The sequence below is a fragment of the Hylobates moloch genome, unplaced genomic scaffold (genome assembly GCF_009828535.3).
Source record: "Hylobates moloch isolate HMO894 unplaced genomic scaffold, HMol_V3 SCAFFOLD_70, whole genome shotgun sequence".
Taxonomy (NCBI): domain Eukaryota; kingdom Metazoa; phylum Chordata; class Mammalia; order Primates; family Hylobatidae; genus Hylobates; species Hylobates moloch.
The window spans coordinates 341,210-364,349 of NW_026652345.1; the positions used below are offsets into that span (position 1 = coordinate 341,210).

Here is a 23,140-nt window from a genome sequence, read left to right on the forward strand (position 1 = left end):
TCACTGCACTCCAGCCTGGGCGACAGAGTGAGACTCTGTCTCAAAAAAAAAAAAAGTATAATTATTCAATCAAGAAACTGCTGTATTAATTTAGGGAAATGATAGTCTCATAAGTCAAATTTTCATCACATAATTTTAAGCTCCATCCGTTTCCATATACAGAAAACTACTCGTGGGGAAGAAAGTGGTGAAATGGGATCCCTCCTCTACCAAATTCTGCCTTCTAGGGCTAGACACGGAATTTTGCTTCTCTCCAAAGTTCAAGTTTGGTTAAGTTCTTGGAACCCAAAGTGTGAAAATTTTACTAAGTAAAATTATTTAACCATGTTTATATTAGGTTAAATAAAACTTCTTAAAAAGACAAGCTTAGGATGCTGCATTGGCTTGTGACATCTACCTTCTAAACTTTATCCTGAAGGCTGCTGGAAAAAAAGTAAGTTATACTGAGTCCAAGTTTCCTGAGTAGCAGAAAAGTCTTGATAAATTTTATCTGTTGCACTTTAACAAAACAAAAAGCATCTGCCTACCACAGAACATTGCAACACCTAGGCCCTGAGCTTTCCCCCAGCATTCATTCACTAGCACCTCATGTTTTGGGGGCACAAGCATGGGGCTTTCTTAGGCTGTAAAATCACCTATATCATGTTTGTCCACTGCTTCAACTCCTTCTGCAGTATCCCTGCAATGATATTACATGCTTATGAAATGCTGCAGACAGGGAATTCCTGTCCTCCTAGAATCCTCTTCTGGCTGTGGGCAGCTTTACCCTAAGTTCTTGTCTTATGCTGAAATTGAATTCATTTTCATCTTCACGTATTATTGCTTCTTTGCTCTCTCGGTGTCCAACTGAGTCTCATCGCTCTCCCTTCTAATACTCCTTCTGTCATCTATTTTGTCTTTTCTTCTTCAGACTGAAAATCACTGGTAGTACCTGTAGTTTCCTTTCAGGACATGATTTTTAGTCTGTTCCTTCAATTGTCCTGTTGTAAAGATCAGAAATGCAGAGTGAAACCAGTTCTTCCCTTGTTCTCGATACCACCTCTCAAACAATAGTCTACTTAAGCTGTTTTGGCACCAACATCACAGATATTTGAAGCTTACAGAAACCAGAACCTCCAAGTCTTTTCATACCTGCTACTGTTTAACCCATCTCTGATCTTCTGTTGCTGCTCAATAGTTTTCTGGACCCAAGGAAAAGAACTGACCTACTCGTCGAAACTTCATCTTACTCTGTTTGGCCCACCATTCCAACCTTTTAAAAATTACTAGTAATTCAGTTACTTAAGACTAGATAGGGCCAGGCGCAGTGGCTCACGCATGTAATTCCAGCACTTTGGGAGGCTGAGGTGGGCAGATCACTAGGTCAGGACATAGAGACCATCCTGGCTAACACGGTGAAACCCCATCTCTACTAGAAAAAATACAAAAAATTAGCTGGGCATGGTGGCGGGTACCTGTAGTCCCAGCTACTCGGGAGGCTGAGGCAGGAGAATGGCGTGAACCTGGGAGGCAGAGCTTGCAGTGAGCTGCGATCACGCCACTGCACCCCAGCCTGGGCGACAAAGTGAGACTCGGTCTCAAAAGAAAAGAAAAAAGACTAAATATTGTGGACACAACATGATATTAGGCTTTATTTGAATTTAAAATCTTGATTCCATCCAGGGACATTTTCTACCCAAGCGTCTCAGAGACTGGCTCAGGGGTTTTCTTGAGAAGATTGTACAGGGCTTCTCATCATATGCAAACCCTCCACAGCCCACAGCTCCAACCCACAGCACCTCCTGCAGTCCTGGAGGGAAAAGGGACAGTAACATGAAGTGTCTAAAGATCCATTTCACCTCTTTTCCATGTGACTCATGGCATTTTAAATGCATTTCTTGACAGGATTCTATTTTGAAAGTATGATGCTCAGTCTGTACCTTTTATGCTTCTTGTTTCTTCTCCATCAGTAATATGTCAGTCAACTGCTTGTCGGAGACACTTAGCTGCTGACAGGTCCTCATAACCTGACTAAGGTAAACTGCCAAGAGATGCTTGCACTGGAATATAAAACACACACACCTATTAGAAACAGGCAGGGCCGGGGCTGGCCAGTCTAACCAAGATTTCTCATTACCATCTCATTTGGCAGGAAAAGTCTAGAGCATACAGATTACGGGGTCTCTAACTAACTGTCTAAAAAGTGCAGATAGGCCGGGCATGGTGGCTCATGCCTGTCATCCCAGCACTTTGGGAGGCCGAGGCAGACAGATCACTTGAGGTCAGGAGTTCGAGACCAGCCTGGCTGATGTGGCAAAACCCCATCTCCATTAAAAATACGAAAATTAGCTGGGTGTTGCGGTACACGCCTGTAATTCCAGCTACTCAGGAGGCTGAGGCATGAGAATCGCTTGAACCCAGGAGGTGGAGGTTGCGTTGCGCCAAGATCATGCCACTGCACTACAGCCTGGGTGACAGCGCCAGACTCTGTCTCAAAAAATAAATAAATAAAAACTGCAGATAAAGACGATGAGACAGGAGTATTCTCTTTAGAAATCAGAGTGGACAAACACAGACTTACTTTGCCTGCTGCTTTGGGAAACAGCTTAGATCCATCAGGCACAAGGTATGTAACCCATGGTGAAAACCAAGACTAGCTGCACTGCTCACGTTAGTCCTAAGTTATATTTCTTCCTTGCCTTCAGAAAGCTGTCACAGCAATGGTTAACATTCCTCGAGGCACTATGCTGTGAAGTGCTTCTCATACATCATCTCACTGAAATCTAACAGCTCCCTAGGAAGACAGGTATTGTAATCACATGCTCATCAGAGTCTCTAGGCTACTCTCTTAACTACTGGGTTATACTGGGGTTGGGGGGCGGGGAGTAGTGGCAAACTCTTGCATATATTGGCCTATACACACCTCTGGGGAGATGATTATGTTGAATCTGATGTCAGAGAACACAGCTTTGGATCTTGAAGGGGTCTTAGTTCAATCCTGTCTCTTGCAGTTGAGATAAACTTAAGGCACATCAGTTATGAATGTGGCCTCTTGTACAATGGTATACCCAACTTGCCAGCCAGGTCCCAAGATGTTTAAGAAGTTAACAGTGTAAAAGAAAGGGGAAGAATGGAGTGGACACCATGATTTTCTTCTTTGGCAAGACTTAGAAAATAGCTGCCTGCTTTCAGGAAGGTAGTGTTTTTTTTTTTTGGAATAAGGTGTGTGTGAGTATGTCCTATTTCTGCTTCATGGTCTGGACTCTGATGAAATTGGCAAAGGCTTAAAGGAATAGGTGAAGGTACTCATGCCCCATGTGACGGTCAAGTGTGGTATCAGGCTGTCTTACAGGTAGTGCAAAGATATACCACATGGCTGAAGGTAGGATATCCAAAGTTGCCAACATCGAATTTAGTTCATATTTTTATGGGGCCATCTAATTCCCCAGTGCCCACTTGTGGGATTCCCTTTTTTTCCTTCTCAAAGCTTCATTCATGATCTTTTACATAAAAATTCAAGAAATTCATGTAGTTCTAAAAATGACATTGCATTTTGAGAGGCTAAACCCCTATGAGATGACTAACTGAAGTCAAGGACAAAAAACTTAAGATTCCCATTTTGTAGAATAGTTAAACCACAAAGTAAGGGCGATTTCTCTCTACATTCAACTACAGTGGGAAGAGTCTTCCCCATCCTCACCAGGATGCTGTCACTCTTCCGTAGCACTGAGAAGGCAAATGCAGGACATGAACAGTAATGACAAGAAGCCAAACATGTGTATGTTTTACCAGAACTTCCAAGTACCTACAAAGAAAGGATAAATGGGATCAGACCTCAGAAGATGTGCTGGAAAACCCACCTCTTTCCCTTTTTATCTATGTAGACTCAGAGTTGCTCTGCAAATTGTACTGAGAAGAACTGCAGTAATGTTTTACATAAAAGAGAAACAACTCTTCCTCCAGCATACAGACTCTTCCTTCCTCACCTCTCAGTGCTCACCTTTAGGACTGCATATAGAGGAATTGAAGAGTTTCAGATAAGTTCAACCAACCACATAAACCATTCTGTTCCTATGCCTAGTGATTCATGGGGCCCACTCTATGGGCTGACTGTAATAAGAAGGAGGTGGGGGGGAATCTCTCATCTACATTTTATTGTGGGGGTTCTTAACCTTTGGTATTTCACAGCAGGTGTGTAAATTTCTAAAGCTTCCTACATACCTAAAGAGAGTAAAAACAGGCAAAGGGTCAGTAGCAGGGTAAGAGTAAGAGGTCTCAGGCCAGGTGTGGTGGCTCAAGCCTGTAATCCCAGCACTTTGGGAGGTCGAGGTGGCAGGATCACTTGAGCCCCAGAGTTCAAGACCAGCATGGGCAACATGGTGAGACCTCGTCTCTATAAAAAAAAAAATTTTTTTAAGTCAGGTATGGTGGCACATGCCAGTAGTCCCAGCTACTTGGGAGGCTGAGATGGGAGGACTGCTTGAGCCTGGGAGGTCAAGGCTGCAGTGAGCTGGGACCGTACCACTGCACTGCAGCCTGGGTGACAAAGACCCCATCTCTAAAATAAAGATAGGTCACAGAAGAAGAAAAGAAGAAACTGGGAAGAGGCTTTTGAAAAGCATTTGAGAGCAGAGAGAATAAATAAAGCAAAGACCCTTGCCAAAGGAATGACTCAGCTGTTCAGGATGGAGGTCTCAGGAAAAGAGGCAGGCCCAGATCTGCCTACTCATCTAGCAGGATGGAAGGAGGACACTGATATATAGTGGGTTGATAAGAGGCACAGTCTGACAGTCTTGGTGGTGGTCAAGAGGGACAAAAAGGAGAGGTACAGGAAAAACAAGATACATCTGTAGTATGATTGCACAAATTTGTTGGAGAAATCCTTTGTTTAAGTCTCTCTACCACCAAGCAGCCAAAAACTTTTTGTTGAGGTCTTCATTCCTAGAGTTAACTTCCCAACTGGAGGCGTAAGATTATTATTAGTATCTGAGGGAAGCAGAAATGTCCTGAGGGTGATTTTATAATGAACTGCCACTTAGGAATTTGCCACACGGCCTTCAAAGCACTTTTAGGCTCTCAGATGGCAATCTAAATGAAAAAGCAAGGACTTACAAATTTTTTTTGAATTACAATGTTAGCACTCCTAGGATTCTTTAATCTTTCTTACCCGCAGAGAATAAAGCTACAGGTATGGTTTGACTGCAAGAACAAATAGCAGGTTCCAGTGCTGTGCTTTTATCACATTTTCAGTGGTTCATATAATGCAGTTATCCCAGTACAGCTTTTATTAACATTTTTGTTTGTTTGTTTTTTGGAGACAGGATGTTGTTCTGTCATCCAGGCTGGAGTACAGTGGCATGATCATAGCTCATTGCAGTCTTGAATCCCTTGGCTAAAGTGATCCTCCCACCTCAGTCTCCTGAGTAGGTAGGAGTACTGGTGTGCGCCACCACACTATGCTAATTTAAAAAATTTTTTTTAGAGATGGGGTCTTGCTATGTTGTCCAGGCTGGTCTTGAACTGCTGGGCTTAAGTGATCCTCCCACCTTGGCCTTCCAAAGCACTGGGATTATAGGCATGAGCTACCACACCCAGCCTCAGTATGGTTTTTTGACACAGTCAGAATTCCTTGGGAGATTTTAGGTTACCAGAAATAGCCAATGATTGGGTAAGAAGATGCCTACTGAACACATTGAAGATTTCAGTTCAGGCTGGGCACAGTGGCTCACGTCTGTAATCTCAGCACTTTGGGAGGCCGAGGCGGGTGGATCATGAGGTCAGGAGTTCAAGATCAGCTTGGTCAATATGGTGAAACCCCATCTCTACTAAAAATATAAAAATTAGCCAGGCGTGGTGGCAGGTGCCTGTAATCCCAGCTACTCAGGAGGCTGAGGCAGGAGAATCGCTTGAACCCGGGAGACAGAGGTGGCAGTGGGCCAAGACTGCATCACTGTACTCCAGCCTGGGCAACAGGGCAAGACTCTGTCTCAAAAAAAAAAAAAAAAATTTCCGCCCAGTTACAAATTAGGTGATGAAAAAGCACGCCTTGCATATTACCTACCACAAGGCTCTGACGTGTTGTGAATATATCACCTAGACCATCCAGTATCAATGGAGAGATTTCCCCAGCATGTATGGAAGCTTACACTGAAGGAAGAGCATTAAAGCAGATTGTTTTCCACTTAATCCTAAAGAAAAAACCCACCACATCCAGCAGTGACATGTACAATTCTTTTTTTTTTTTTGAGACAGAGTCTCACTTTGTTGCCCAGGCTGGAGTGCAATGATGCAATCTTGGCTCACTGCAACCTCCACCTCCTGGGTTCAAGCCACTCTCCTGCCTCAGCCGCCTGATTAGCTGGGATTACGGGCATGTACTACCATGCTGGCTAACTTTTGTATTTTTAGTAGAGATGGGGTTTTGCCTCGTTGGCCAGGCTGGTCTTGAACTCCTGACCTGAGGTGATCCACCCGCCTCAGCCTCCCAAACTGCTAGGATTCCAAGCATAAGCCACCACTCCCGGCCTATAATTCTTGGGTGTCTAAACTATTACCAATGAATATAACTTTAGGTTTCTTCTCCCTTTAGTTATCTCGTCTCTTCTCTCTAGATTTAAACTTAAGCAAGCAGAAGCCTCTGGGATTCTACACTGACTAGAATAATTCACTGCTTCCTTCTTATTGCGAGTCCCCGTCCATCATAATGCTCCCTGGATCATGCTGAATAAATGCCTGGTGGCTTGAGATGGGGAGAATTTCTACAGAGTTTCCTTGCCTGAGCCTTTCAAGGGCAAAGACTCAAAAGTAAAATGTTCAACTGCCTAAAGCAATAAACACTAAAAGAGGTTAAATTTCGAATTTGCTTTTTGCTTATCTAGCAGTGGACAACTAATTAACCCAACAATCAGGCAAAATCTCAGTTAGAAACATTTAGAATTGGAAATTGACCTTAAGGATAACATAATTCAATTCCTTCACCCTTCAGTGAAAAAACAACTTCCTCTTACAGGAATTGCTCCTAGTTTTCCCGCTTATAGTCTGGAATGTTTATCCCCAGAAGGAGAGAGCTTTTTAAAAAAGGGACATGCTGGAAAGAGGATACTCAGACCACGGCTGACAGGACTTGTAGGAACCTCACTTGGAGGTGGTTTCTACTGTGGTTCTACTGTGGTTTCAGTTACGTTGCAAGGAGAGGTGACCCATCTACGTGGTCATCCATTCATGGATACAGTTTTATTTTATGACTGCTCCAAGCCTCTTAGGACACTCCACAGTGTCTTTGTTATTGTTCCTTGTGTTTGGTGCTTCTCTCTGAAAACAGGATTATACATTCCTGGCCTGTTAAATACAGGCTGGCCATGTGACCTGCTTTAGTAAAATCTGAGTAGCCAAGCAGAAAAATGTTAAAAATTGTGTACCATGTTTTCCTTTTTCTCTTTGAGATTCACAGTGTTCCAGATATGGGCTGCTTTGCCCACTGGGATCCCTGCATGAAGCTGTTTTGGAACAGAGCTACAACTGGCTCCTGGTGGATACATAGCATGAATGAGATCTAAAACTTTGTTTTTGTAAGCCTTTCAGATTTGGGGTCATTGATACCACAGCATAACTTAGCCTCTCCTGACTGAAATATCCCCCTTCTTAAGTGAACCAAAAAAGTATAAAAAGTGGCCAGGCGCAGAGGCTCACGCCTGTAATCCCAGCACTTTGGAAAGCAAAGGTGGTGGATCACCTTTGCTTGAGGTCAAGAGTTCCAGACCAGCCTGGACAACATGGTGAAACCCCATTTCTACTAAAAATACAGAAACTAGCCAGGCATGGTGGTGCACACCTGTAAACCCAGCTACTCAGGAGGCTGAGGCAGGAGAATCGCTTGAACCCAGGAGGCAGAGGTTGCGGTGAGCTAAGATCATGCCATTGCACTCCAGCGTGGGCAACAGAGTGAGACTCTGCCTCAAAAAAAAAAAAAAAAAAGTATAGAAAACGACTCAGGTGTCAGCAACATAACAATGACTAATTATTTCATATTACATCTAGAGAACAATAATATTAGAGTTGACCTATGGGATGAAGAATGACCTATGAAAAGATAACTAGCTGGACATTGAGGCAGTATGTGACTCAACTTTTATCATCTCATACAACTCCTGAATTCAGCCAAATTCTTACTATATTACCATACAATGCAACTATTAAGGTTAATTTGAGGGTGTATAAGATTTCTACAGCCTCATTTAATTCAAAGTCCAAGATGACAGCCACATTTCTTGGAAGTTAGTATTTTATAATTAATAAAGCAATGTAATATACAGCAGATGTGAACAACAAAAACTAAACAAGTGACTTAAGTTACTGTTAACCAATGGGAGGAACAAAAAGTCAACAGTAATTAAAATACTTCAAACAAAAGTCTGCTTGCCAGGTTAAGTATTGTGCCCATAATGGAATCAAGACCAAATATCCCAAACTAAAAGCAATGGGAAAAACTTGAAGGTCCCTCTAGTTTCGGGTATTTTAGCTACCTAAAAACCAAAAATAAAAACACCAGGAAAGAGGACAGACACACCTCCTCAGGTACAAACTGCAAGTTCAGTGACTTTGATTATTCCATAAGTTCTCCATGAGAAAATTCATCTAATAGGCAGTCTCTTTTGAGTAAGACAATACCATCCAAAAGTTTTTTTGTGTGTTTTTTTTGCTTGTTTGTTTGTTTTGAGACGGAGTTCTGCTCTTGTCACTCAGGCTGGAGTACAATGGTGCGATCGCTGCTCACTGCAACCTCCTCCTGGGTTTAAGCAATTCTCCTGCCTCAACCTCCCGAGTAGCTGGAATTATAGGCGCCCACCACCACACCCAGATAATTTTTGTATTTTTAGTAGACACAGGGTTTCACCATGTTGGCCAGGCTGGTCTTGAACTCCTGACCTCAGGTGATTCACCTGCCTCGGCCTCCCAAAGTGCTGGGATTACAGGTGTGAGCCACCACACCTGGCCATCTTATTTTAGTTACAAAAATGTCTGGAAGATTTTGTTAAGTGAAACTATGCTAAGTGAAATAAGCCAGGTACAGAATGACAAATACCACATGATATCACTTATATGTGGAATCTAAAAAAAGTTGAACTCATAGGCTGGGTGCAATGGTTCATGCCTGTAATCCTAGCACTTTGGGAGGCTGAAGGGGGAGGAATGCTTGAGGCCAGGAGTTCAAGACCAGCTTGGGCAACATAGCAAGACCCTGTCTTTATTTAAAACAAAAAAAAAGTTGAACTCATAGAAGAAGAAATAGTGGTTACCAGGGGCCTTGGGGTGGGGGAGGAAGAGGAAGATAGGGAGATATTGGTCAAAGGGTACAAAATTTCAGTTAGGAGAAATAAGTTCAGGGTATCTATGGTACAACATGGTGAATATATTTAATAACAAAGTATTGGCAGGGATGGTGCTCATGCCTGTAATCCCAATACTCTGAGAGGCCAAGGTGGGAGGATCGCTTGAGCCTAGGAGTTTGAGACCAGCCTGGGCAACATAGTGAGACCCTGTCTCTATAAAAACAAAGAAATAAAAAGACTGAAGTACTGTATATTTGAAGATTGCTAAGATAGTGGACTTTAAGTGATCTCACCACAAAAAAATAAGTATATAAGGTATTAGATATGTTAATTAGCTTGATTTAGTTATTCTACAAGGTATCCATATATCAAAACATCATGTTATATACCATGAATAGAGACAGTTTGTGTCAGTTAAAAGTAAATAAAACTTTTTAAAAATTATCAATTTGTTAATTTTACCAAGTTGGGGCAAAAGCCTTTTAACAGTCCAGGAAATATTTAAAGCTAGTCACCAGCTTCTACAGAGATGAAGAAAACATTTTGTCCTAAGGGGTTTCTGTAGGGATCACCCCCATCTCTAGACTTCTACCTGGTAAACACGCCTTCCACTGGGTGATGAGATTAAGGTGATGGACTGTCGATCAACTAGGTCCAGGGCCTGGGTGGCTGATGAGCCAAAGAGAAACTTCAGCCTGTGAAATAAAAACGCTTCAGATTAGAAGGCCTGATTCTCAAAGTCACCTCAGTAACTTGACCCAAAGGATCACTAGACTTAGCATTTTTTAAAAATTCATTTTAATTTCGAAAAAATGAAAATAATACAGCAAAACCCATGGACCCATTCACTCCCCAGAATTAATGTTAATATCTTGTGTACTTATTTCAGATCTTCTTGTATTTTTTATATATATATGTGTGTGTGTGTGTGTGTGTGTGTGTGCGCGTATGTGTGTATATATATATATATATTTTTTTTTTTGAGACGGAGTTTCGCTTTTGTTGCCCAGGCTGGAGTACAATGGCGCAATCTTGGCTCACCATAACCTCCGCCTCCCGGGTTCAAGCGATTGTCCTGCCTCAGCCTCCCAAGTAGCTGGGATTGCAGGCATGTGCTACCACACCCGGCAAATTTTGTATTTTTAGTAGAAACGGGGTTTCTCCATGTTGGTCAGGCTGCTCTCAAACTCCAGACCTCAGGTGATCCACCCGCCTCGGCCTCCCAAAGTGCTGGGATTACAGGTGTGAGCCACTGTGCCCAGCCTGTATTATATTTTTCATAAAGGGAGTAAACTGTTAGTGATAAGCCCTCTTTATACTTCTTTGTAGTGCCGCCTTCCTACCTTCTTCCCCTTATCCCTGAGGTAAGCACATGCATTTGTTGGTTTCCTTCCCGTTAATGTGTTCATATTAAATATTATATATAGAACATATGTATGCACACATACATAACAAACACACGTGCATATATGTATGCATATACATATATAGTATTGTTTTAAAACATAAAAGGGCCGGGCGCGGTGGCTCACGCTTGTAATCCCAGCACTTTGGGAGGCCGAGGCGGGCAGATCACGAGGTCAGGAGATCGAGACCACGGTGAAACCCCGTCTCTACTAAAAATACAAAAAATTAGCCGGGTGTGTTGGCGGGCGCCTGTAGTCCCAGCTACTCGGAGAGGCTGAGGCAGGAGAATGGCGTGAACCCGGGAGGCGGAGCTTGCAGTGAGCCGAGATTGCCACTGCACTCTAGCCTGGGTGACAGACCCAGACTCCGTCTCAAAAAAAAAAAAAAAAAAAAACATAAAAGTTATATTGCAGGCTTCTTTTTGCTGTTCCTGAAATAGCTCATGAAAAATAAAAGAAAATATAAAATATTGTAGACTTCTTTTGGCAACTTGCATTTTTCTACTCAATGCATTTTTGAAAATGAGGCATGTTGACGGACATTTATTTTTACTTTACCTTTGAATAATATTCCATTATATGTATACACTGAATTTTATTTAAGTACTCTATGTATGGACATTGTTTCCATTTTATACTATTATAAATAATATTCAATTATCCCCATACATATCCCTTGGCATACATCTCTGAAAATCCCCCTTTAGTTTATGTAACTAAAGCGTATGTTCATTTTCAACTTTAATAGATATTGCCAGTAGCTCTCCAAAGTGGAAACAGGAGTGGTGGCTCATGCCTGTAATCCCAGCATTTTGGAAGGCTGAGGCAAGAGGATCGCTTGAGTCCAGGAATTCAAGACCAGCCTGAGCAATGTAGTGACACCCCATCTCTAAAGAAAAAAGAAAGAAAAAACTAAAACACACAAAAAAGTGAAAACGGCACTCCCACCAGCACTGTATAAGACTTCTATTTTCTCAGGCCGGGCGTGGTGGTTCATACCTGTAATCCTAGCACTTTGGGAGGCCGAGGCAGGCAGATCACCAGAGGTCAGGAGATCGAGACCATTCCGGCTAACATGGTGAAACCTCGTCTCTACTAAAAATACAAAAAATTAGCCGGGCGTGGTGGCACACGCCTGTAGTCCCAGCTACTCAGGAGGCTGAGGCAGGAGAATCGCATGAATCCGGGAGGTGGAGGTTGCGGTCAGCCAAGATTGCGCCACTACACTCCAGCCCAGGTGACAGAGGGAGACTGTCTCAAAAAAAAAAAAATAAAACAAACAAACAAACAGAAAAACCAGACTTCTATTTTCTCCATGTCCCCACTAACACCAGTATTATCAGGCTTTTTAATGTTTGCCCATCTGAAGATATTAAATGTGTACTTTTTGGATTAGTAATAAGGCTATCCAACTGTTAAAGGATATACAGGAAAAAACTTTGAGAAAATTCTTATAATATTAGGTGAGAAAGGTTGAAGACAAAATTATATTTTAGGAACTCTCAAGCATGTTAACTTTTTTAAAGGAAACCTACAATTATGTCAAAATTTAAAGTTTAATTTTTTTTTTTTTTTTGAGATGGAGTCTCACTCTGTTGTCCAGGCTGGAGAGCAGTGGCACAATCTTGGCTCACTGCAACTTCTGCCTCCCGGGTTCAAGAGATTCTCCTGTCCCAGCCTCCCGAGTAGCTGGGATTACAGGTGCAGGCCACCATGCCCAAGTAATTTTTGTATTTTTTAGTAGAGATGGGCTTTTGCCATGTTGGCCAGGGTGGTCTTGAACTCCTGACCTGAGGTGATCCCCCTGCCTTGGCCTCTCAAAGTGCTGGGGTTACAGGTGTGAGCCAGCGTGTCTGGCCTTTTTGTTTGTTTTTTTGTTTTTTGAAACAAGGTCGGTCTCTGTCATCCAGGCAGGCTGGATTCCAGTGGTGCAATCATGGCTCACTGCAGCCTGAACCCCCTGGGCTCAAGTGATCCTCCCACCACCTCAGCCTCCTTAGCAGCCGGGACTACAGGTATACACCACCAAACCCAGTTAATTTTTTGATTTTGTAGAGACAGGGTCTCCCTGTGCTGCCTAAGCTGGTCTCAAACTCCCGGCCCCAAGTGATCCTTAAGCTTCAGCCTCCCAAAATACTGTTATTACAGGCGTGATCCACCATTCCTGGCCAAAATTTAATTTTTTGAAAAGGCAATAAACAGGCTGGGCGCAGTGGCTCACACCTGTAATTCCAGCACTTTGGGAGGCCGAGGCAGGTGGATCACGAGGTCAGCAGATCGAGACCATCTTGGCTAACACGGTGAAACCCCGTCTCTACTAAAAATATAAAAAATTAGCCGAGCGCAGTAGCGGGCGCCTGTAGTCCCAGCTACTTGGGAGACTGAGGCAGGAGAATGGCGTGAACCCGGGAGGTGGAGCCTGCAGTGAGCCGGGATTGCGCCACTGCACTCTAGCCTGGGCGACAGAGCGAAACTCTGTCTCAAAGAAAAGAAAAAAACAAAAAAAAAGGCAATAAACCAAAATTTAAGAGTGATTATTACTGGGTGGTATGATTATTGATGCTTTTTATAGGTTTTATTTTCCAATAAAAATTTTTTATAAGTGTGGGTTATTATTATTATTATAATCATTGAGTTGGAGTCTCACTCTGTTGCCCAGGCTGGAGTGCAGTGTCACGATCTCTGTTCACTGCAACCTCCACCTCCCAGATTCAAGCGATTCTCCTGCTTCAGCCTCCCGAGTAGCTGGGATTACAGTCGCGTGCCACCACGACCGGCTAATTTTTGTTTTTTTTAGTAGAGATGGGCTTTCACCATATTGACCAGGCTGATCTCGAACTCCTGACCTTGTGATCCGCCCTCCTTGGCCACCCAAAGTGCTGTGATTACAGGCATGAGCTACCACACCAGGCCTAAGTGTGAATTATTTTTATAAACTAGAAAATAAAATGGCAGAGTTAAACTCAAACTGAAAAGTTAATGTCTTAAAGAACTTATATGACTTAACACAGAGTAAGACAAACCTAGTAAGGCTTCAAAATTAAAATGTTCAACTTCTTACTTCATTTTCCAACAGACCAGCCACATATACAACAAATTATTGGGGGAAATAGAAAAGAGTGCTTTGAATTTTCATATTAAACACATGAAGATTTAGTCTACAAAATAACAAAATACAAAAAACAATGAAATAAAATTTGTTGGGAACCTTACCAATCAATCATAGCAGTTACCTTTAAGAATTAAGGCCAGGCGTGGTGGCTCATGCCTGTAATCCCAGCACCTTGGGAGGCCGAGGTGGGCGGAACTCCCGACCTCGTCATCCACCTGCCTCAGTGTGTGCCACCTGTAGTCCCAGCTACTCAGGAGGCTGAGGCAGGAGAATCACTGGAACCTGGGAGGCAGAGGTTGCAGTGAGCTGAGACTGCGCCACTGTACTCCAGCCTCTGCGACAGAGCGAGACTGTCTGAAAAAAAAGAATTTTTTTAACCTGCTCTGTCCACTTTAATACCTACTGTGAACATCTCTTGAATGCATTAAAGATTTTTCCATATCACTTTTAATGGTTACAAATAATTCTACTGTAAAGATGAATCATTTTTATTCTCCTCAAACTCCATGAATTATTAGGGTGTTTCTATGTTTTATTGCTACCATAAACAATACTGGATATTCATCACACTGAGAATATCCTCACTGTAAAATCTTTATGAACATCTATGATTACTTCCTGGGTATGTGTTCTTCTATGTGGAATTTCTGGGTCAAAGAATATGTATGTTTTAAAGTTCCTATTGCCTGTTACCCTGCAATTTATATTCCTGTTATAAATGATCCCTTTCCCCATATTTGTGTCAACTTCTTTTCTGTGGTCACTAATTTTCTAGATGAAAAGTTATGTTCTGTTAATTTGTATTTTTGTGGTCACTAGTAAGAGTTGTCTTTTTCCTCCCAAAGGATTTGGCTATTTGCATCTTTTATTCTTTGCCCTTTTGTTTTTAAAGTAGTACATTTTTTCCAGTAATATTTAATTCTTATTAAAAATTTAAGAAATACAGTAAAGGTTAAGGCCATTCCCTCAATTCTACCTCCTTCCTTGCCCCAAAGAAAAAACACTGGTAGAGCTTGGTATATATTCTTCAGAACTTTTATTTTTTCACAGACGAGGTCTCACATCACCCAGGCTGGTGTAGTGGCACAATCATAGCTCACTGCAGCCTCGAACTTCAGGGCTCAAACAATCCTCCTGGGACAGGTTTTCTTTTTTTTTTTTTTTTTTGAGACAGAGTCTTGCCTCTGTCACCCAGGCTGGAGTGCAATGGCATGATTTCAGCTCACTGCAACCTCCGTCTCCCAGGTTCAAGCGATTCTCTTGCCTCAACCCCTCGAGTAGCTGGGATTACAGGTGCCTGCCACCATGCCCGGCTAATTTTTGTATTTTTAGTAGAGACAGGATTTCACCATGTTGGTCAGGCTGGTCTCAAACTCCTGACCTCATGTGATCCACCCGCCTCAGCCTCCCGCCTCAGCCTCCCAAAGCGTTGGGATTACAGGAGTGAGCCACCGCGCCTGGCCAGGACTTTTAAATATAAGTGTATATCAGTAATTAAGTATTACTTATACCTAGGTAGCTTTCACTTTTTTGATCTCTGCATTTTTAAAATAACTGACCACTCTACATTATTTTCATTTAAGTAGTTGTATCATCTGCAAATAATTGTCTTTCCTTGCAGATAGATACATTTGTAATTTCTTTTTCATCTGTTAGTTGAACAGCTATGCTTTTTTTTTTTTTTTTGAGATGGAGTTTCGCTTTTATTGCCCAGGCTGGAGTGCAATGGCGCGATCTTGGCTCACAGCAACCTCCACCTCCCAGGTTCAAGCAATTCTCCTGCCTCAGCCTCCCGAGTAGCTGGGATTACAGGCATGCACCACCATGCTTGGCTAATTTTGTATTTTTAATAGTGACAGGGTTTCTCCATGTTTGTCAGGCTGGTCTTGTACTCCTGACTTCAGGTGATCTGCCCGTCTCGGCCTCCCAAAGTGCTGTGATTACAGGCATGAGCCACTGCACCTGGCCAACAGCCACAATTTTTTTTTTTTTTTTTTTTTGAGATGGAGTCTTGCTCTGTCCCCCAGGCTGGAGTGCAGTGGTGCGATCTCAGCTCACTGCAAGCTCCGCCTCCCGGGTTCACGCCATTCTCCTGCCTCAGCCTCCCGAGTAGCTCGGACTACAGGCGCCCGCCAACACGCCCGCTAATTTTTTGTATTTTTAGTAGAGACGGGGTTTCACCGTGTTAGCCAAGATGGTCTCGATCTCCTGACCTCGTGATCCGCCCACCTCAGCCTCCCAAAGTGCTGGGATTACAGGCTTGAGCCACCGCGCCTGGCTACAGCCACAATTTTTAAAACAATGTTAAATAAGAGTGACAAATATGACAATACTGGATATGGTGTTGGCTAATTCAATTGAGACAAATTTTTAAGAATCATGTCAAGAAAATATTATTCCTAGTTTCTAAGAGTATTTTTTATTTTTTATTTTTTTTGAGACGGAGTTTTGCTCGTTACTTAGGCTGGAGTGCAATGGCACAATCGCAGCGAGATATGCAACCACAACCTCCCAGGTTCAAGCAATTCTCCTGCCTTAGCCTCCCAAGCAGCTGAGATTACAGGTGTGTGCCACCACGTCCCGCTACTTTTGCATTTTCACTAGAGACAGGGTTTCACGATATTGGTCAGGCTGGTCTTGAACTCCTGACCTGAAGTGATCCACCTGCCTCAGTCTCTCAAAGTGCTGGGACTGCAGGTGTGAGCCACGGTGCCTGTCCTTTTATTCTATTTTTAAAATTATTTTCATAGAGATGGGGGTCTCCCTATTTTGCTAGAGCTGGTCTCGAACTCCTGGGCTCAAGCAATCCTCCTGCCTTTGCCTCCCAAAGTGCTGAGATTACATGTGTGAGTCATAGTGCCTGGTAGTAAGAATATGTTTATTTTTTATTTTATTATTTATTTTTGAGATGGAGCCTCACTCCGTCCCCAGGCTGGAGTGCAGTGGCACGATCTTGGCTCACTGAAACCTCCACTTCCCAGGTTCAAGTGATTCTCCTGCCTTAGCCTCCTGAGTAGCTGGGACTACAGGCGCCTGCCACCACGTCCAGCTAATTTTTTGTATTTTCAGTAGAGATGGGGTTTCACCATGTTGGCCAGGATGGTCTTGATCTCCTGACTCCATGATCCACCCGCCTCGGCCTCCCAAAGTGCTGGGATTACAGGCGTAAGCCACCGCGCCCGGTCAAGAATATTTTTAAAAATCAAGAGTTGATGTTGAAAGGATTTTAACATTAATGGTTAAAAAAAAAATCAAACACAACAGTATATGTACTTACGATAACAGATATTCATCAGGAACTGTAAAATGAGAATGGAAAAAAAAGTTAATCATATTAAGCCAGTGACCATTGACATAAAAATCTTAAAAAACACTAACTACAAACACTTCCGTGTGTGATGGTCAACTGAACCTATGCATCTGGTTTTATTCCTTCCCCAAACCCCACTAAAACCATAATAAAAGGATTTCCTTTTTCTTTTTTTGAGACGGAGTCTTGCCCTGTCGCCCAGGCTGGAGTGCAATGGTGCAATCTCGGCTCACTGCAACCTCCGCCTCCTGGGTTTAAACCATTCACCTGCCTCAGCCTCCCAGGTAGCCGGGACTACAGGCATGCACTACCATGCCCAGCTAATTTTTTTTGTTATTTTTAGTAGAGATGGGGTTTCACCATGCTGGCCATGCTGGTCTTGAACTCCGGACCTCAAGTGAGCCACCTGCCTTGGCCTCCCAAAGTGCTGGGATTATAGACGTGAGCCACCGCGCCCAGCCAGATTTGTTTTTTAAAAGTATGAATTCCAAAGGATGAGAAAGACAGGGAGAAACAACAGCCATGATACACTGGGAGTGATAGAAGAGTGGAAAATGATTTATAAGACCTAAGAAAACTGAATCCTTGGCTAGCAATGGGGAGAGTCAAGCACCAGCCTGAGTTACACTCCAAAATCCACCTCTCCCCTTCCCCAAACCCTAACAAATTGGTGGCACCAAATAGCTTCATTGGGGGTGAAGCAGGGATATGAAAATAAGACTCTTTTCAAGTACGTTTGAGAAGTAGTGGGACCCCAGTTCCCTCCACAGCTTTAGGTGACTGCCTTTCCCTCATTCTGGCAAAAGACTAGGTTTATTTTCTGGAGAGGTTCAAACACAGGCTATCTGAACTAGGGAAAAATACTAGGTACAGTGAAAGTCAGGGTGTCACACTGAAAACAGGATCTCCTGCTCTCTTCCCTCACATGGCTCCCATAACACAAGCAATCAGGCCTTCGCCCTCCAGCCAGGAGACTGGAAGTCTTCCCTAGGTATACCCCAAGAGAAGTGGGAATGACACTGAAATGGTTTCCCCAACTAAATAGCCTACTGAGAACAACCACAGTGACGTTCATATTCTGTAAGCCCCTCTACCACCCAGAGCTTCCGATATACTTTTTAGTCTTCCACTCTGAAATATGACTAGACAGCCAACGGTTACCAGACAACAAAGGAAAAAGGAAATAGAATAAAACAGAAGAAAGTTAGAGGAAAAACTGCAGAAAGGAGAAAATTTTAAACATCTATTACTAATATTTTATCATCAGAAAAAAGTTAATGCAATCATAAAACAGGCAGAAGCCATCATAATAAGAAAAAGGGAATCTTCTGAAAAAAAGTTATAAATTAAAAATATATGGTGTGTCTCTGTAGTTTCAGTTGCTTGGGAAGCTGAGGCAGGAAGACTGCTTGAAACCAGGAGTCTGAGGCGAGCCTGGGCAACGCAGTAAGACCCTGTCTCTCTTTTTTTTTTTTTTTTTGAGACGGAGTTCCGCTCTTGTTGCCCAGGCTGGAGTACAATGACGCAATCTCGGCTCACCGCAACCTCCACCTCCCCGGTTCAAGCAATTCTCCTGCCTCAGCCTACAGAGTAGCTGGGATTACAGGCATGCACCACCACGCCCGGCTAATTTTTTTAGTAGAGACGGGGTTTCTCCATGTTGATCAGGCTGGTCTCGAACTCCCGACTTCAGATGATCCACCCGCCTCGGCCTCCCAAAGTGTTGGGATTACAGGCATGAGCCACTGCGCCCGGCAAGACCCGTCTCTTTAAAAAAAAAAAAAAAAAAAAAAAAAAGACAGCAGAAATTCAACAGAAAATCTGGAAGATAAAGTTGAAGAAAGTTCCCAGGAAGTAGAGAAAATATAAAAGAAACACAGAAGCCACAGTAAGTCAATCAGAAGGACAACAGAGGACATCCAGTAACTTAATTACAGAAATATCAGAAAGAACAGAGAAAACAGATGGAGGGAACTCATCAGTCAAATAATTCAAAATTCCCCACAGCTGAAGGACATGAATTTCTAGCTTGAAAGGGCCCACTGTGTGCCCACACTGTGAAGTGAAAAAAACAAACTTTACCAGAAGATTCAGAACACTGGTTATGAAGAAAAGATAATTCAAACTTCCAGAGAAAATAAAGGTCACATACAAAAATCAGGAGTAACACTAGAAGCTCGGAGGTAGTGGAATAATGTTTTCAGATGTCTGAAGAAATATTACTTCCAACAAATAATTCAATACCTAGATAATCACTTAAGTGTGAGGGCAGAAAAAGAACTTTTTCAGCTGGGTGCAATGGTTCACGCCTGTAATCCCAGCACTTTGAGAGGCCGAGGTGGGCGGATCACTTGAGGTCGGGAGTTCGAGACCAGCCTAACCAACATTTAGTATCTCTACTAAAAATACAAAAACTATTAGCCGGGCATGGTGGCGCATGCCTGTAATCCCAGCTACTCGAGAGACTGAGGCAGGAGAATCCCTTGAACCAGGGAGGTGGAGGGTGCGGTGAGCAGAGATTGCGCCATTGCACTCCAGCCTGGGCAACAAGAGCAAAACTCCATCTCAAAAACAAAAAAACAAAAAAACAAAAAAAAAACCCCACAACCTTTTCAGACATAAAAAGCCTCAAAAAGGGGCCGGTGTGGGGGCTCAAAACCATAATCCCAGCACTATGGGGGGCCAAGGCAGAAGGATCGCTTGAGCCCAGGATTTCCAGAGTAGCCTGGGCAACAAAGGAAGACCTGTCTCTACAGAAAATAAAATAATCAGCTGGGCGTGAGGTGGGATTGCGCCACTGTACTCTAGCCTGGGGAACAGAGTGAGACCCGGTCTCAAAAAACAGAAAAGAAAGCCTCAAAAAGTACATCTCATGCCCCCTTCTTCAGGAAGTTGGCAGAGTCTGTGTGCCATAAAATAAGGTAGTAAGCCTGGGCAACACAGTGAAACCCCGTCTCTACAAAAAATATAAAAACTAGCTGGGCATGGTGGTGCACACCTGTGGTACCAGTTACTCAGGAGGCTGAGACAAGAGGATCTCTTGAGCTTGGGAGGTTGAGGGAGCAGTGAGCTATGAGTGCCACTGCACTCCAGCCTGGGTGACAGAGCAAGACCTTGTCTCAAAAAAAAAAAAAAAAAAAAAAAAATTTTACATGGGCCAGGTGTGGTGGCTCATGCCTGTAATCCTGGCACTTTGGGAAGCCAAGGCAGGTGGATCTCTTGAGCTCCAGAGTTCGAGTCCAGCCTAGGCAACATGGTGAGACCCTGTCTCTACAAAAAATACAAAAAACTAGCCAGCTGTGGTATTGTGTGCCTGCAGTCCCAGATACTCGGGAGGCTGAGGTGGGAGGATCATCTGAGCCTAGGAGGTCAAAGCTACAGTGAGCTTTGATCATACTATTGCACATCAGCCTGGGTGACAGACTGTCTCAAAAAAAAAAAAGAGGTAGTAAACTGAGAAAAGAAAACTGCAGGATATACTAAACATAGGACCCAACATAGATACAGAGAATTCCCAGATAATAATGGTGAAGAGAGATGTCAGGAAACAGCCAAGACATCAGCCAGTCCATATTAAGCAAGTCAGAAGGCTCTAGAGATGTCTTCAGGAAGGTGAAACTGATAACATACTTCGTTCATCTGAACATCTTGAGGGGAGATTGAGAACACTAGTAAAGGATGTGAGGTTAAAGTAAGAATATGTAAAAAACTAAACAAGCAAATAAAACCAAGATAGTTATAACTCCATGGAAATCCAAAAGTTACAAAGAAAACGAAAAGTAATCAGAGCTTCCTACATGGTTCCACTGTGACTAGTTTATATATCATCATACAAGTATAAATTTGGAATCTTGATCTAATTAGGAAGGGTGTATAACTATATATTAATAGGAAAAAGATTTTGAAAAAGACAGAAAACAGGGCTGCTGAAAATAAACATGAATCAACAGCATTGGTCCCTGTGTCTGAACCATGGGTGTCAGGGGCAATGATTATGCCCCCTTCAGGAGTGTCAATGCGTCTTGTGAACCTTCTTGTTGGAGGGAAAAAACCCAAAACTGGCTGGGCATGGTGGCTTACGCCTGTAATCTCAGCATTTTGGGAGGCTGAGGTGGCCGTATCACAAGGTCAGGAGTTTGAGACCAGCCTGGCCAATATGGTGAAACCCCGTCTCTACTAAAAACATACAAATTAGCCGGGTGTGGTGGCCTGAGCCTGTAGTCCCAGCTACTTGGGAGGCTGAGGCAGGAGAATCACTTGAACTCGGGAAGCGGAGGTTGCAGTGAGCTGAGATCGCGCCATTGCACTCCAGCCTGGGAGACAGAGCAAGACTCTGTCTAAAAAAAAAAAAAAAAAACCCAAACTACTGTCAGTGTTTGGATTAATCTATTCAGACACAGAATAGTTCTGGCGATTATTGTTTAAAGTGACAGCATTCCAAACCCTCAGGCCATCAAATCTTAGAGCCAGGAACAACTGTATAAACTAATATCAGTTGGCTTTTTTCCCATCCTTTTTGGAATCAAGTATGTTTGAATACTTGGCTGCACTAATCTTTCAAGCACATACACTTAAGTCTCCTTAATTTTGACTGAGATGAGAAAACAAAGTTGGCTTATTTTTCTCAGTTCCTTAAAAACAGTAACTCAAGATAAACCCTTTCAAAATGCAGTACAGTACTTTTAAAACAAAAGCCATCCAAGTTGAATAAGCAGTGGCAGTTTTGGGGCCTAATATGGCTGTTACTTATAAGGTGGCCATTTTTACATCCTAATAGTAGTTCATTAGTCAATGCATTTTGATTAGATCAAATTTGATTTGATCTTATCCTAGCATACTCTGAACACATCTTGAGATCAACCATTCGCAAGTGATTTTGGCGAGCATAGCCAAAGAGCACCCTCTGCTGGTCAGAAAAAAAATGGTGCTTTCACAATACCCAGATTTACTCCAATGATTGCATATGCATTTAGGTTTATGTGGCTCTTAAAATGCTTACTTTTTTTTTCTGAGATGGAGTTTCGCTCTTGTTGCCCAGGCTGGCACGGCAACCTCCGCCTCCCGGGTTCAAGCGATTCTCCTGCCTCAGCCTCCTGAGTAGCTGGAATTACAGGCGCCCGCCACCACGCCCAGCTAATTTTTTGTATTTTTAGTAGAGACGAGGTTTCACCATGTTGGCTAGGCTGGTCTCGAACTCCTGACCTTAGGTAATCCACCTGCCTCAGCCTCCCAAAGTGCTGGGATTACAGGCGTGAGCCACGGCGCTGGGCCTACTTTTTAAAGCGTATGGAAGCATTAACTTTAATGTTAACATCAGAATTTGAGAAAAAGTTTAAAAATTCAAAATTTCGTGTAAAATAATCCGGAACTCCACGTTTCTATCACTCACTGTAGGCTCCCGTCCCTTCCACCCCCGGGCGGGGACCCCTCCCAGCGACCTGGCCAGCTTTCAGCACTTCGGTCTCCACTGGCCTACTCGCTCCGGCGGAGGGGCTCCTGCAACTGCGCTGTACCCTAAATATTTGCTGAATCGATTTGACTTTTACTTGTTCCAATTTCGCTTTTTTTGTTTTGTTTTGTTTTTTTTGTTTTTTACGAACAAGAGGTTTAGAGAACCACATGGAAAAAAGGCAGGGCCAGGCCCGGACGCCCCGCCTCCTGCCTCCCGGCCCGGCGGTGCCCGGATGCCCGGTCTGCGCCCACGGCGCAGCCACACACGACCTCGGTCCCGTACTTCGCGCGCTCTCCTGCACCGCCGCCGCCATCTCGCTCAGGAGCTCCTCCACGACCGCCGGCAACACTACGGCCATCGCGCCGCAGGACACGCCCTCCACGACTGGCCGACCGCCGCGACGCTCCAGCTGACAGCGCCTAGCTGCGGAGGATACCGACCACCCGCCGGGGCAGGGCGAGACGGAGTGACGTCGGGACGCGTCGGAGTGACGTCGGGGCGCGTCATCGCGCGTGCGGACGCAAGGATGTCCTGCTCAGTCGTCAGGGCCCG

At 43.5% G+C, this 23,140-nt stretch overlaps 1 protein-coding gene across 4 annotated transcripts; it reads right to left on the reverse strand.

Annotated features, from left to right (window-relative positions):
* Positions 1-78: 78 nt before the first annotated feature.
* Positions 79-23,124, reverse strand: LOC116463831 (zinc finger SWIM domain-containing protein 7). 4 transcript variants are annotated; one of them, XM_032147098.2, is made up of 6 exons: positions 22,871-23,108; positions 17,104-17,125; positions 9,901-10,003; positions 3,680-3,784; positions 1,920-2,039; positions 79-1,789 (listed from the first exon to the last, which is right to left on the reverse strand). In XM_032147098.2, exons 1-5 carry the CDS (start codon positions 22,944-22,946, stop codon positions 1,923-1,925), a joined length of 423 nt encoding a protein of 140 aa, XP_032002989.1. In that variant the 5' UTR covers positions 22,947-23,108; the 3' UTR covers positions 79-1,789; positions 1,920-1,922. The 4 variants fall into 4 exon arrangements, with proteins under 4 accessions (XP_032002989.1, XP_032002991.1, XP_058290848.1 ...); XM_032147100.2 differs by having other exon boundaries at positions 79-980; positions 22,871-23,087; XM_058434865.1 differs by having other exon boundaries at positions 79-2,039; positions 22,871-23,110.
* Between the last annotated feature and the right edge of the window lie 16 nt (positions 23,125-23,140).